Here is a 12,807-nt window from a genome sequence, read left to right on the forward strand (position 1 = left end):
AGGAAGATGCTGGAACTGAAAAAAAAACAAATCACCTCTCTGCTACCATGAGAAGCACAATGGAACACTCGAAAGGTCAGGTTTAAAATTGGATTGTTAAACAGAGGTTGCATCTTGTTTATTGCTCTCAAAAGCTGCATAACCCTTGATAAGTTATTTAATTTCTCTAATCTTACCTTCCCCGTACATAAATTGGGGATGACAATAATAGTTACCCTACAGGGTTGCTAAGAGTATTAGGAATAGCATGAGAATAAATCACTTAGTAGTTGCTCAAGAATTTAAGAGTAGCAGAAGTAATCGCAGTAGTGTAATATCACCTAATACTTTTTCGAATATGATGAGGGAAGAAAATGTATAGCTTTGATCAACAGAGTTTAGCTTCAAGAACAGTGGCAAAATAGGACTTGGAAAAATCTCTGGCAAACCTGAGAGCAAAGATTTCTATGTATGATCTGTCAGCATTTATAGGGGAGCAGCCACCATGATTGTTATGAGATTAGATGGTACAAAAACCATGAAGTTAAATATTTACTTTTTGGAACCTCCAGAAAGCAGGCCAGTATTTTCTCAGCAGGTTCCAGCAGTATGCTTGAAAGAACACAAGTACTGTTTATACTCTGCGCATGTTGGATGCACAATAAAATGACAGATTGGGGACAGGTCAGAGCAAAAATGTGACAGAGGTAGAGCTAAATGGACTTCTGCCAGTCTCTCTGGGACATAACTTTCTTAAAGGAAAATACAACAACTCCAATTGGACCTAATCGCTGTCCCATCACGTTAAGTCCAGAATTCAGAGATTCCTGAAAGTGCTCTAAGGACGACAGGAAGCCAAGGCTGCAAGCGTTATGCATTAGGGGAGGACTATAGGCTTCTCTTTGCTGAAAAATGATAGATGACCTAGGCAGGCATGTCATTTCCTATTTTGTGCTTTCATTTTTCAGACCAAATTGCACTAAACCACAAAACCATCGTGTGTCCCATGATCGATGTCATTGACCACAATCACTTTGGGTATGAGGCACAAGCTGGAGATGCCATGCGAGGAGCCTTCGACTGGGAAATGTACTACAAAAGAATCCCCATCCCTCCAGAGCTCCAGAGGGCAGATCCCAGCGACCCTTTTGAGTGAGTAGCAGCCAAGGGCGGGGCCGATGGGGTGAGGGCAGGTAACTCATTGCAGTGTCAAACCTGGGCTCAAGAAGACAATTATCTCTAACAAAATGGAATAAAACAGGTGGCAACAATATGCAAAACATCAGAGAAAGGTCAGACCTACACCCTGTAGAAAATTACAAGCTGTGCTGAATTCATGGATCACCCCTTCTTAAACTTTGCTAAGCATGAAACTGTACAGATGAAAGAACCAGGAAAATGCATAAACAGAAAATACATAGAGAAGGAAGCCATGTTCCCTTCTTAGATGCTTTCTTATTTTCAGTTGTCTCTGTTCTTTTGACTTTTCCCTAAAGGATTACTGAAAACAACTACTTTGTTTTTCTTTTATTAGAAATTGATATAAAATATGAACCAGTGTTTAAACCTACTTTCTACACCCTGTCGAAATTGTCTACCTATAATGGAAGGGTGCTCCTAAGCAGGTGTTCCCACAACTGAAACAGGGGGAATTCAATCAAAGTGATATATGCAGAGTCAATTATCTTTGATAATCCTGTCCCTAATTTAAGTACATACTGTACAGAGAAGAATGTACAGCAATGATCTAATGATTAATCTCTACCAAATGACATCCTATTTTTTCAGTGTGGACATGAGAAGTATGCATTTAAAGAAAAAGAAAAAATATGTGTAGTTCAGTTTGACAGACTATCAAGACCATTCATAGTGAATGGTAAACTTTTTCCAACAGTTAGCCCAGAGATTACCCGAGGTATACTATGTATCTATTCCTCATACTGCACCCTTTGATATCATTAAAATCATTATTTTAAAACTATTATATATGTTTTTCTTAGTACAAGAAAAATGTCTGTGATCAAGGCTTTGCACACTCTGAGTCCATTTAAAATGCATTAAAAATATTGTCTTTTCATCAATAATATGGGCCATAAAAGTTTGCAGTAAAGAAGCTACTGAGTACAAAAACCACTTCCCTGACACTAACAGTTTAAATTGCAGTCAACATTTCATAATTATCAGGAAAATATTTCCTACACTTCTAGTCTTTAGAAAAATGAACTCCTGGGGAAGCAAAGGGAATTTCAGAAGACTTTAGCCTGATACCAAACGAGAGAAGTCGTTTCTTTTGTAAAATGAAGCGCTCTCATTAAATATCCAGAGCTTCTGGAGTTCAGCCTCTTTTGACTCGACACTTACTGGAGAGTTTTTGAAAAGAAATAATGAAGGACCTTTGTTACTTCCTCAAATGCTTTGGCCAAAATTTCACGGATATTCAAAACTACTAGAAAAGCTTTTTAGTAATCTAAGCAAAAGGGTTTCTAATAAGCATTTGAAGTGGGCTTAGCTGAGAGAAGCTCTTCAGACTTCTCTGAAGGTAACCATCTGAAAATCGTGACAGAGGGGCTTAAGGTGGGATGAGTAACAAGAGTGTGAGGTGATGCATCTGTTAATTAGCTTGATTTAGCCATTCCACAATGTGTACATATTTCAAAACATCATGTTGTACATCGTAAATATATACAACTTTTATATGTCAGTTTAAAATGTAGATGAGAAAAGAAAATAAATTTAAAACGTTTTAAATGTAAAAAATTTTTAAAACATTCGTGTGAAGAGGAGTACAAAAGGGCCTTAACCATGGTAGAACTGTTATTAGATGCTGGCCCACAGCAGAAGAGCCACAGTTCGGCCACTGTGATGCGAAAGTACACGTTTTAAGGGCTAAAACTCACCCAGGCTGGCTTTCCAAATACCGTGATAGTGACTGGTTATAATGACCTTTACTTTATTTGCACTGTGATAGCAGAGTAGGGGTCCTGCTTCCTGAAACAGTAGGATCAAAATGCTATCAGAGGAATGTGCAGTGGAGACAGTTATAAAAGTATTCTCAGTGCCTGCACTGACAGTCAAAATTTTTGTCAGGCTGACTCTGACTCTGGCTATTCCAATATCAAGCACCTTGCTTAACCACAGAGCTGGCAGAATTGGGAACTTTCAGAACTAGGTTACCTCTTGTTTCTGTCCCCTACGTAGGTGGTTTTTGAACTGTCAAAAATTGCATTCATCTATTGCATATTAACTATCTTTCTGCCTTAAGTCTTATTGATTCCTAGGAATGTGGAAACTTTAGCCTCTTGTAATAAATGTAACTTGCAGGAGGTGTCCACTTTGATCTTATAAACCGTGTTTGCCTTCCTGGTAATAGAAGAATGGTTACCCAAGCAGCTCTGAGCAGTGTATCGGCAATTTCATTATCACGGCAGTCACCCGAATGTGCTCATAAACAGACAAGCTTTAGGCTAAAAGTTGCTTCTCTAGCTGTAAAGCTTTAAGGTACACAGAACGAAGGCAGTCTATCTATACATCTTTCTTACAGTCTTTCACATTTCAAGAGGCTGCTGCCAAAGTGTATGGTTTTCTGTGGGAAGACAGGGAGAGGAGGCTGAAAGGCTAGGAAGAAGGGAAACAAAGAAGAATGTGCAAACATATCTCAAACCCCAGGACTTTTCATACAATAAGGATGCAAAAATTATCTTTCTGTAGCAAGTTTATCAAATGTCTTAAGTGACGAGATTTGAATTATCTAATTTATTCTGCCATTACTTGAATTTTCAGTGACTATTGATTAGAGCAGTGTTTTCCAACCTGAAAATTCTGTGAAATTAGTGGGGCATTAACAGTATTTAATTGTTAATTAGTTGGATTGAATTCAATTGAAAATTTTAGAGTGTTATACTAGCGGGTAGGTATAAGTGTCATTTCTCAAATATTCAATTTCAGTTATAAGGCATATATGAACCTGATGTGGTATAAACTGTATTTCTTTTTTTTTTTTTATACTTTAGGTTTTAGGGTACATGTGCACAATGTGCAGGTTTGTTACATATGTATCCATGTGCCATGTTGATTTCCTGCACCCATTAACTCGTCATTTAGCATTAGGTATATCTCCTAATGCTATCCCTCCTCCCTCCCCCCACCCCACAACAGGCCTCTGTATGTGATGTTCCCCGCCCTGTATCCAAGTGTTCTCATTGTTCAATTCACACCTATCAGTGGGAACATGCGGTGTTTGGTTTTTTGTCCTTGCGATAGTTTACTGAGAATGATGGCTTCTAGTTTCATCTATGTCCCTACAAAGCACATGAACTCATCATTTATTATGGCTGCATAGTATTCCGTGGTGTATATGTGCCACATTTTCTTAATCCAGTCTATCGTTGTTGGACATTTGGGTTGGTTCCAACTCTTTGCTATTGTGAATAGTGCCGCAATAAACATACGTGTGCATGTGTCTTTATAGCAGCATGATTTGTAGTCCTTTGGGTATATACCCAGTAATGGGATGGCTGGGTCAAATGGTATTTCTAGTTCGAGATCCCTGAGGAATCGCCACACTGACTTCCACAATGGTTGAACTAGTTTACAGTCCCACCAACAGTGTAAAAGTGTTCCTATTTCTCCACATCCTCTCCAGCACCTGTTGTTTCCTGATTTTTTAATGATGGCCATTCTAACTGGTGTGAGATGGTATCTCATTGTGGTTTTGATTTGCATTTCTCTGATGGCCAGTGATGATGAGCATTTCTTCATGTGTTTTTTGGCTGCATAAATGTCTTCTTTTGAGAAGTGTCTGTTCATGTCCTTTGCCCACTTTTTGATGGGGTTGTTTGTTTTTTTCTTGTAAAGTTGTATGAGTTCATCATAGATTCTGGATATTAGCCCTTTGTCAGATGAGTAGGTTGTGAAAATTTTCTCCCATTCTGTAGGTTGCCTGTTCACTCTGATAGTAGTTTCTTTTGCTGTGCAGAAGCTCTTTAGTTTAATGAGATCCCATTTGTCAATTTTGGCTTTTGTTGCCATTGCTTTTGGTGTTTTACACATGAAGTCCTTGCCCACGCCTATGTCCTGAATGGCATTGCCTAGGTTTTCTTGTAGGATTTTAATGGTTTTAGGTCTAACATTTAAGTCTTTAATCCATCTTGAATTAATTTTTGTAGAAGGTGTAAGGAAAGGATCCAGTTTCAGCTTTCTACATATGGCTAGCCAGTTTTCCCAGCACCATTTATTAGATAGGGAATCCTTTCCCCATTTCTTGTTTTTGTCAGGTTTGTCAAAGATCAGATAGTTGTAGATATGCGGCATCATTTCTGAGGGCTCTGTTCTGTTCCATTGATCTATGTCTCTGTTGTGGTACCAGTACCATGCTGTTTTGGTTACTGTAGCCTTGTAGTATAGTTTAAAGTCAGGTAGCGTGATGCCTCCAGCTTTGTTCTTTTGGCTTAGGATTGACTTGGCGATGCGGGCTCTTTTTTGGTTCCATATGAACTTTAAAGTAGTTTTTTTCCAATTCTGTGAAGAAAGTCATTGGTAGCTTGATGGGGATGGCATTGAATCTATAAATTACCTTGGGCAGTATGGCCATTTTCACGATATTGATTCTTCCAACCCATGAGCATGGAATGTTCTTCCATTTGTTTGTATCCTCTTTTATTTCATTGAGCAGTGGTTTGTAGTTCTCCTTGAAGAGGTCCTTCATATCCCTTGTAAGTTGGATTCCTAGGTATTTTATTCTCTTTGAAGCAATTGTGAATGGGAGTTCACTCATGATTTGGCTCTCTGTTTGCCTGTTATTGGTGTACAAGAATGCTTGTGATTTTTGCACATTGATTTTGTATCCTGAGACTTTGATGAAGTTGCTAATCAGCTTAAGGAGATTTTGGGCTGAGACAATGGGGTTTTCTAGATATACAATCATGTCATCTGCAAACAGGGACAATTTGGCTTCCTCTTTTCCTAATTGAATACTCTTTATTTCCTTCTCCTGCCTGATTGCTCTGACCAGAACTTCCAGCACTGTGTTGAATAGGAGCGGTGAGAGAGGGCATCCCTGTCTTGTGCCATAAACTGTATTTCTTTACATAGACTACACAGTCAAAGAGGTCAACATCTACCAACTTTCTAAACTAGGAATCAAGACCTTCAACAATCTGACTAGAAAAGAAAAGGAAAACTCATGGATAACTTTGAGCATTAAGAAAATATTTACTGATATTTACAAAGGGATGCTGTTTTTCAACAAACTGCTACTAGAATATAAGAGAAAAAGCAACATTCATGATTCAAATTATTATATGGTGGTCATAATTCCTATTGGATTGGATACATTTACGAAATATTTTGGCTGGGCACGGTGACCCACACCTGTATTCCCAGCCCTTTGGGAGGCTGAGGTGGGTGGATCATTTGAGGTCAGGAGTTCAAGATCAGCCTGTCCAATAAAGTGAAACCCCACCTTTACTAAAAATATAACAATTAGCCGGGCATGGTGGTGGGCGCCTGTAGTCCCAAGCTACTTAGGAGGCTGAGGCAGGAGAATCGCTTGAACCCGGGAGGCAAAGGTTACAGTGAGCAGAGATTGCACCACTGTGCTGCAGCCTGAGAAACAGAGCCAGACTCTGTCTCCAAAAAAAAAGAAAGAAAGAAATATTTTGGGGCCAGGAACAGTCACTCACACCTGTAATCCCAGCACTTTGGGAGACCAAGGCAGGCAGATTGCTTGAGCCCAGGAGTTTGAGACGAGCCTGGGCAACATAGCAAAACCCTGTCTCTATGGAAAAAAAAAAAAAATATATATATATATATATCGTGGGGCATGGTGGTGCATGCCTGTAGTCCCAGCTACTTGGGAAACTGAGGTGGGAGGATCACCTAAGCCTAAGAAGTTGAGGCTGCAGTGAGCCAGGATCGCACCACTGCATTCAACCTGGGTGATAGAGTGAGACCCTATTTCAAAAAAAAAAAAAAGTTAAATTAAACAAGAAATATTTTGGGTTATTTATTAAGGAAGAAACCAAAATGTTCCCTCTTTCTGTTGGCTTTTATCATGATGTAATGCTTTGAGGAAATTCTTGTTATTCATGGCTTTTAGAAGGTTTGCTCATTACTGGTCCATCTTGAATTCAGGGCACTTAGAAATGAAAGACTTTTCTGTGTCACAAAACATAATATGCTCCTTCAGCCATGATGACAAAGAGAAAGATGTTCATTTGCTTTCTAAAAGTTTAGAGTGGGTCTGAAGAAATTATCTTGTCTAAACTCCCTTCAATATGAGCAACCACTAGACAATGTCCAAGACAGGCATCGAACCTCTGCAGTAACTCATCTTTGAAGTAAATTTCCTGCCTCAAAAGATAGTCGTTTCTGTTAGACTTATTGACAGAAACGTTTTCCCTTGTATGAAGGAAATTCTGCCTTCCTGATGCCAGATAGCCCTACTTGAGATGCAAGGAATGTCTAATTGGTCTTTAATGACAGAGCTATTAGAAATATTTGAGAATAGTTGCCATGCCTATACTGCCCAAGAGGGAAAACAACAAAATATTTTTCTTTTCTGGGCTACATATTTTCAGTTCTATCACCATGTTTTCCAGGTCTACAAGAATCTTGTAAAAGTTCACATTCGTTGATGTAATGGTTCAATACAGGTAAATTCACTTCACTGCTGCAATACTACCAACATTTCTCCAACTTGTCTCCAAGGGCAGCATGAAATAGTCCATCCAGTATATCAGGTACCCAGGCCCTAATACATGACTCTGTCAACTATAAAAATCAAGTTAATTTCTAGAGAATTTATGCAGGTTCCTAGCTATCATGCTTCCTTTTGCTAAATACAAAGAATCGATTCAGCAGTTTATTCAAGTGTTTTTTGCAAGTTGATTATATTTTTCAGAATCCACCTCTATTCTGTCTTTGTGATTGCAGGGAAATTATCTTTGCACTGCCAGTCTTCCTCAGATAGATCTTCACAATTCCTTAAAAACTTCTAGAACTAAGAGTTTTAATCACCATCAATGGAATTCTTGCCTAGACTTATTAGTGAGAACTGACATTCTCTATTTTCCATCTATTTATACCATCAATTTCCAAAATGTTTAAAATAAATATATATATACAGCAGTGGGGAAATTCACAGGCTACAATCATCCTTTTTTTTTTTTTTTTTTCGGAGACAAAGTCTCACTCTGTCACCCAGGTTGGAGTGCAGTGGCACGATCTTGGCTCACTGCAACCTCTGCCTCCTGGGTTTAAGTGATTCTCCTGCCTCAGACTCCTGAGTAGCTGGGATTACAGGCGCACGCCACCATGCCTGGCTAATTTTTGGATTTTTAGTAGAAACGTGTTTTGCCATGTTGGTCAGGCTGGTCTTGAACTCCTGACCTCATGATCTGCCCACCTTAGCCTCCCAAAGTGTTGGGATTACAGGCATGAGCCACCGCACCCGGCCACAATCATCCATTTTATTCTCTCAGAAACCACTATGTTCCACAGACATATCAGTTTGAATTCAGTAATTCCTCATCCAGGGCCAATATCTAGCCTACAAATGTCCCTAGGCATGGATAGCAATAGCCGTGACCCATTGCCAAGGACCTCAAGGTAGGCACTTCAGACATGAAAGATCCTCTGTCATGGGCCAAAGGTGAGATCCTTGTGAGCTGGTTCTGCAATGCAGAAGTGTGAGGCATAGCCCATGCTAAAATGGGGAAAATTCTACCTCTTTGCTACAGAGAGTTGTAACACTGTCAAATGGAAGTGGAATGTTTTCTATAGATTTACTGATAGTACCTTCCTTTGTTCTTCCAAGGGACACAGTGCAGAACTTGCAGACTCTCTTTCTTGTATAAGAATGTGAGAAAGCGCTGATGCCAACACCGTGTGAAAGTCAGTGGTTCTTAGGTAACAAATATAACTTTCTGCTAAATTTAGGCTTAGAATAAAGTCAGAAAAAAGTACAATAATCATAAATTCATCAAGCTAGAAAAAACCTTAGAGACAATTCAACTTCTTATTTTTGCAAAAAAGGAAACCTAAGCTATACAGTCTAAATGACTTATCCAGTGTCACTACTAGCTAACTTAACAGCTACTACTAGAATCTGGGGTTGCTGACTCATCATTCCATGCTATTCTTTCTTTCACATATGTTGATGGAGGGGAAATTAACAGTTGTTAAATGTCTACTGCTATAGGTCAGGCTCTTCGCTAGGAAATTTACGCATCTTCCTAACCCATTTAATCCTTATTTCAAGCCTATGAAATATGTAATTTTTACGAATGAGATGATTCAGGCTCATAGAGGTTAAGCAGTTTTCCCAAGTTTACACAGCAAATAGGAGTAAGAAAGCAGAGCTAAGAATTCCCACGATTCCATGGAGATTTTCACCTCCCATTCTACTTAGAGAAGACACATGCTCTAGTGGTTAAGGAATAATCATGCTCAAATAGGGAGAAAACCTTCAGAGAGTACAATTACTTCTTCCCTAAAACACAGCAATGCAGCTGGTAAGTGAATATTGCAAAGCCAAAACATCACTGACCTTTACCAGTCCTTACAGCAAGTCTTATTTCAAAACACGTTCAGGACACTGGGTCAAACAAAATCACTCCAGGTCTGCCTACAGATAGACTTGTGCCTGCACAAGGGTACCCAGTGGAGAGTGAGAGTAAGGCTAAGATCGAGCCTCTGTTTATAAAGCCATGGACCCAGGCTTGAGTTGACTAACCTGGAGGAAGAGGGGCTCCTTCTCCTTGGTGGGCATAAAGCTTCACTTTATTAACACAAAGGAGATAACAACAGATTGAGGATCAACTTACTTGATGCCTAGAATAAACTATTAGCTTTTATCAGAACCGTATTGATGGCACTAATTGACCTTCAAAATTTTATCATCCCACTTGGGTAAATTTCACTGAGGGTTAAGGGTACCTTAGCCTACTCAGAATTTGAAAGTAAAGATAATCTATTTTACACAAAACTCTTTCCACATAGGTTTTGACCCATTATTAGTAATTATACATTTAATCAAAATCAGTAAAGCATGAAATTGATTTCCCACAGAAAAAGGGACTGGTCAAACTGTGAATTTAATGTAGAATATAAGCTTAGAAGGATAACTTTGGGGGTTTTCTCCACTTTCACCTCTAAGTTTAATTAGATACTGTTCATCCTCCCTTTTATTCTCTCCCACCCCTATTAGGACACCTCCAGAGCCTGCAATATATCCATTTGGTAGAGTGGGAGAACTTTGTTCATTCCCTGCTTCTCAAGTCAAGTCAATATTCTCACAAATTTTGCATGATCTCCATGCAATTGCTACAAATCTTCCTCCTTTTTTCCTCAAAAAATCAAATTGATGCATAAAAATACCAAAAGATGTGCTCCTTGACCTCAACCTCCAACCACGTAATTCTCTATGATTGAGGTTTCAAAACTAAAGTTTCAAACATTTGAGGGATTAGATTAGAATCCATGTTCATCAGTTTAGTCTAGAGACAAGTTCCAGGAGAGTTAACTAGGTCTTCAGCTCTCCACAACCACAACCACGGATCCTGCCAGAACTTCTCATTATTCCAGAAGCCCCTCAATTAAACTGGCTAAAGAATCTATTTCATGAAACCTATGTAGTATGTAACATGAAAACTAACATCTGTTTAGCACTTCACCGTATGTAAAGCCCTCACTATATTATCTAATTAACTCTATGTAATAATCCCTTCGAATGGGTTAAAGTAGATACTGTGGTTTTCTAATTTTGCAAATAGAGTGAAAACCAAAGAAATGAAGGGACTATCATAATGAATAAGAGACAAAATCAGGACTCAAATCAATGCCTTCATTCATTCATTCAGATTTCAAATCTTAGGTTTAATCAATAGTCTCATAGGACTCAAGTTAATGCCTTCTTTCATTCATTCAGACTTTGAATCCTAGGGTTAATCAATAATTTTCTTTTACTCTCCTTGTAAGAGAAACTTAGGCACCCACTAAGTGAAGTAGTTTTGTCAATTAATGTTTCATAGTGAGTTCATAATAAGAGCAGGAAAGGAAACAGATTGCCTTCTTCCCCATACTGTGTTCTTATCATTAGACCAAACTAGAGCTGATAGGTTGAAAATGTCAGCTTTCAGTTACTAATGAAGGGAAATGTCAACAATGCCAGCTTCTGGTCTGTTTATAACAAGATCTAATTCAATATTTAACAACCGCAAAAGGACAAAATGTTTAGGGAAAAGACTGTCAAACTTTTAAATGGTGCCCTAATCTACAGAAGGTGAGACTAAAGGAGCAAAAATGGCTCAAGTGTTTAAAAAACTAATCAAAATATTGAATAAAATCAACCTCCTTTGAAGGCCCAGAATAAACACTCAGTGAAGATTTTTTAAATGTAAAGTAAAATAGTACAACATGGGCAGAGATGTTCCAAAGCAAAGTTGTAAATTACCCGTCTCTCCTTTTGAAGCCCCCTCCCCCATTGCTGGGCTCTGGAGGCCCCTGGCTGCCCTGAGCCCCCAGTCTCCAGGGAAATCACATCTGACAAAGAAATTCTCCCTAAGGGGTGGCAACAATCTCTTTTCCTTTGTCAGGGTCAGAAATGACTGTTTCTTTCTTCCCTCTCCCTGTGGGTGTGATCTTTACCTCAACAGGATGTTCCCTATGACTTTCTCCTTCATTGAACAGTTAAAATGATATTAACAAAATTAATTCTTAAGTTAGCAATCCCTGTAATTATTCTACTGTACCTCCCTGCTTTTCCTCAGTTTGTCTTGGTCTCTTGAGATCTCTGGGTTCCTGGGATAGCTTGGGCTTTGAGATCTCATCTTTCTGGTTCCTGACCATGTATCCAGACTCTTGAACCGCTTTTTTTTCACTGCGACTTCCGTAAGGGCCATTCAATCATAGGTAGCCTGGTAGGTTATGTGCACTATTTTAAAAGACAATGAGACCTGTTCGTCCATCCTGAAAGAGGTGTTCACTCTTGCATACCAGCCACTCAGGACCATGGTCTCTGTGGAACTCCAGAATGCACTGCTCTTCTCTACCCAAACCTTATGGTGACTTTTGTTCTAACTATCCTGTGTTTCTTTGGTAACATCGCCTCTTGAACTTTGGACTTCTGATCTCATTCTTGGTCTTGCTTCACTGCTGCCAGGTTAGTTAGCTCCTCCGTAGTCAGGCTAGGGCTTGAATTCTTCATGCAAACCACCCCTAGACCGCCAGTACCACCCAATAGTTAAAGATAAAACTACACCACCTAAGATATAGCAATGGCTCCCTATGTGTTGAACTGTGAAGTTCATGAATGGATTGATGACTGTTTTTGTAGGGGTTTTTTTTGGTCCATTTACCTGTTATATCAACTATTATCCACTTTGTTCTGCTTCCCCAACTGGTGTCCTGAGTCTGTCTGTCTGTCTAATGTGTGAGGGTAATTTGCTGTGTCCCTTCCCTACCCTTAAGATGTGACTTGACTTCATCTCATTTATTCCTTAGCTGGGCATTGTCATGAGTTCTTTCCTGTAGGATATAAGGCCCTACTCTCTTCTTTCTGGCTCCCTAGTCTTCTTTAACTGAAATCTTGCTCCCTTTAGCTAAGGGAGAAACTTCCATGCACCTGTGAAAATACTGTCACAGCCCCCTTCCCGGCACCTGAAGTTCAGCAATATTGACTCTGCCCCAATAACATGATACCAGAGCATGGCAGAATTAAACAGAATGTTCTGCCATTCACCTAATCTTCCTCTTCCCTCCCTGCAGACAGGGATATAGGCCCGAGGCCTATATATTAGTTTCATTTCACTTCATTTTCTCACCCAAAGC

The 12,807-nt window shown here is 39.3% G+C and overlaps 1 protein-coding gene across 1 annotated transcript in view; it reads left to right on the plus strand.

Annotated features, from left to right (window-relative positions):
• GALNTL6 (polypeptide N-acetylgalactosaminyltransferase like 6) overlaps positions 1-12,807 on the plus strand; it is a 1,281,746-nt gene that overhangs the window by 1,027,453 nt on the left and 241,486 nt on the right. The window contains exon 7 of the mRNA XM_032148915.2: positions 948-1,131. Within this exon, the coding sequence (XP_032004806.1) occupies positions 948-1,131 (184 nt within the window). The remainder of the gene's footprint in view (positions 1-947; positions 1,132-12,807) is intronic.

The sequence above is a fragment of the Hylobates moloch genome, unplaced genomic scaffold (assembly GCF_009828535.3).
Source record: "Hylobates moloch isolate HMO894 unplaced genomic scaffold, HMol_V3 SCAFFOLD_3, whole genome shotgun sequence".
Classification (NCBI taxonomy): domain Eukaryota; kingdom Metazoa; phylum Chordata; class Mammalia; order Primates; family Hylobatidae; genus Hylobates; species Hylobates moloch.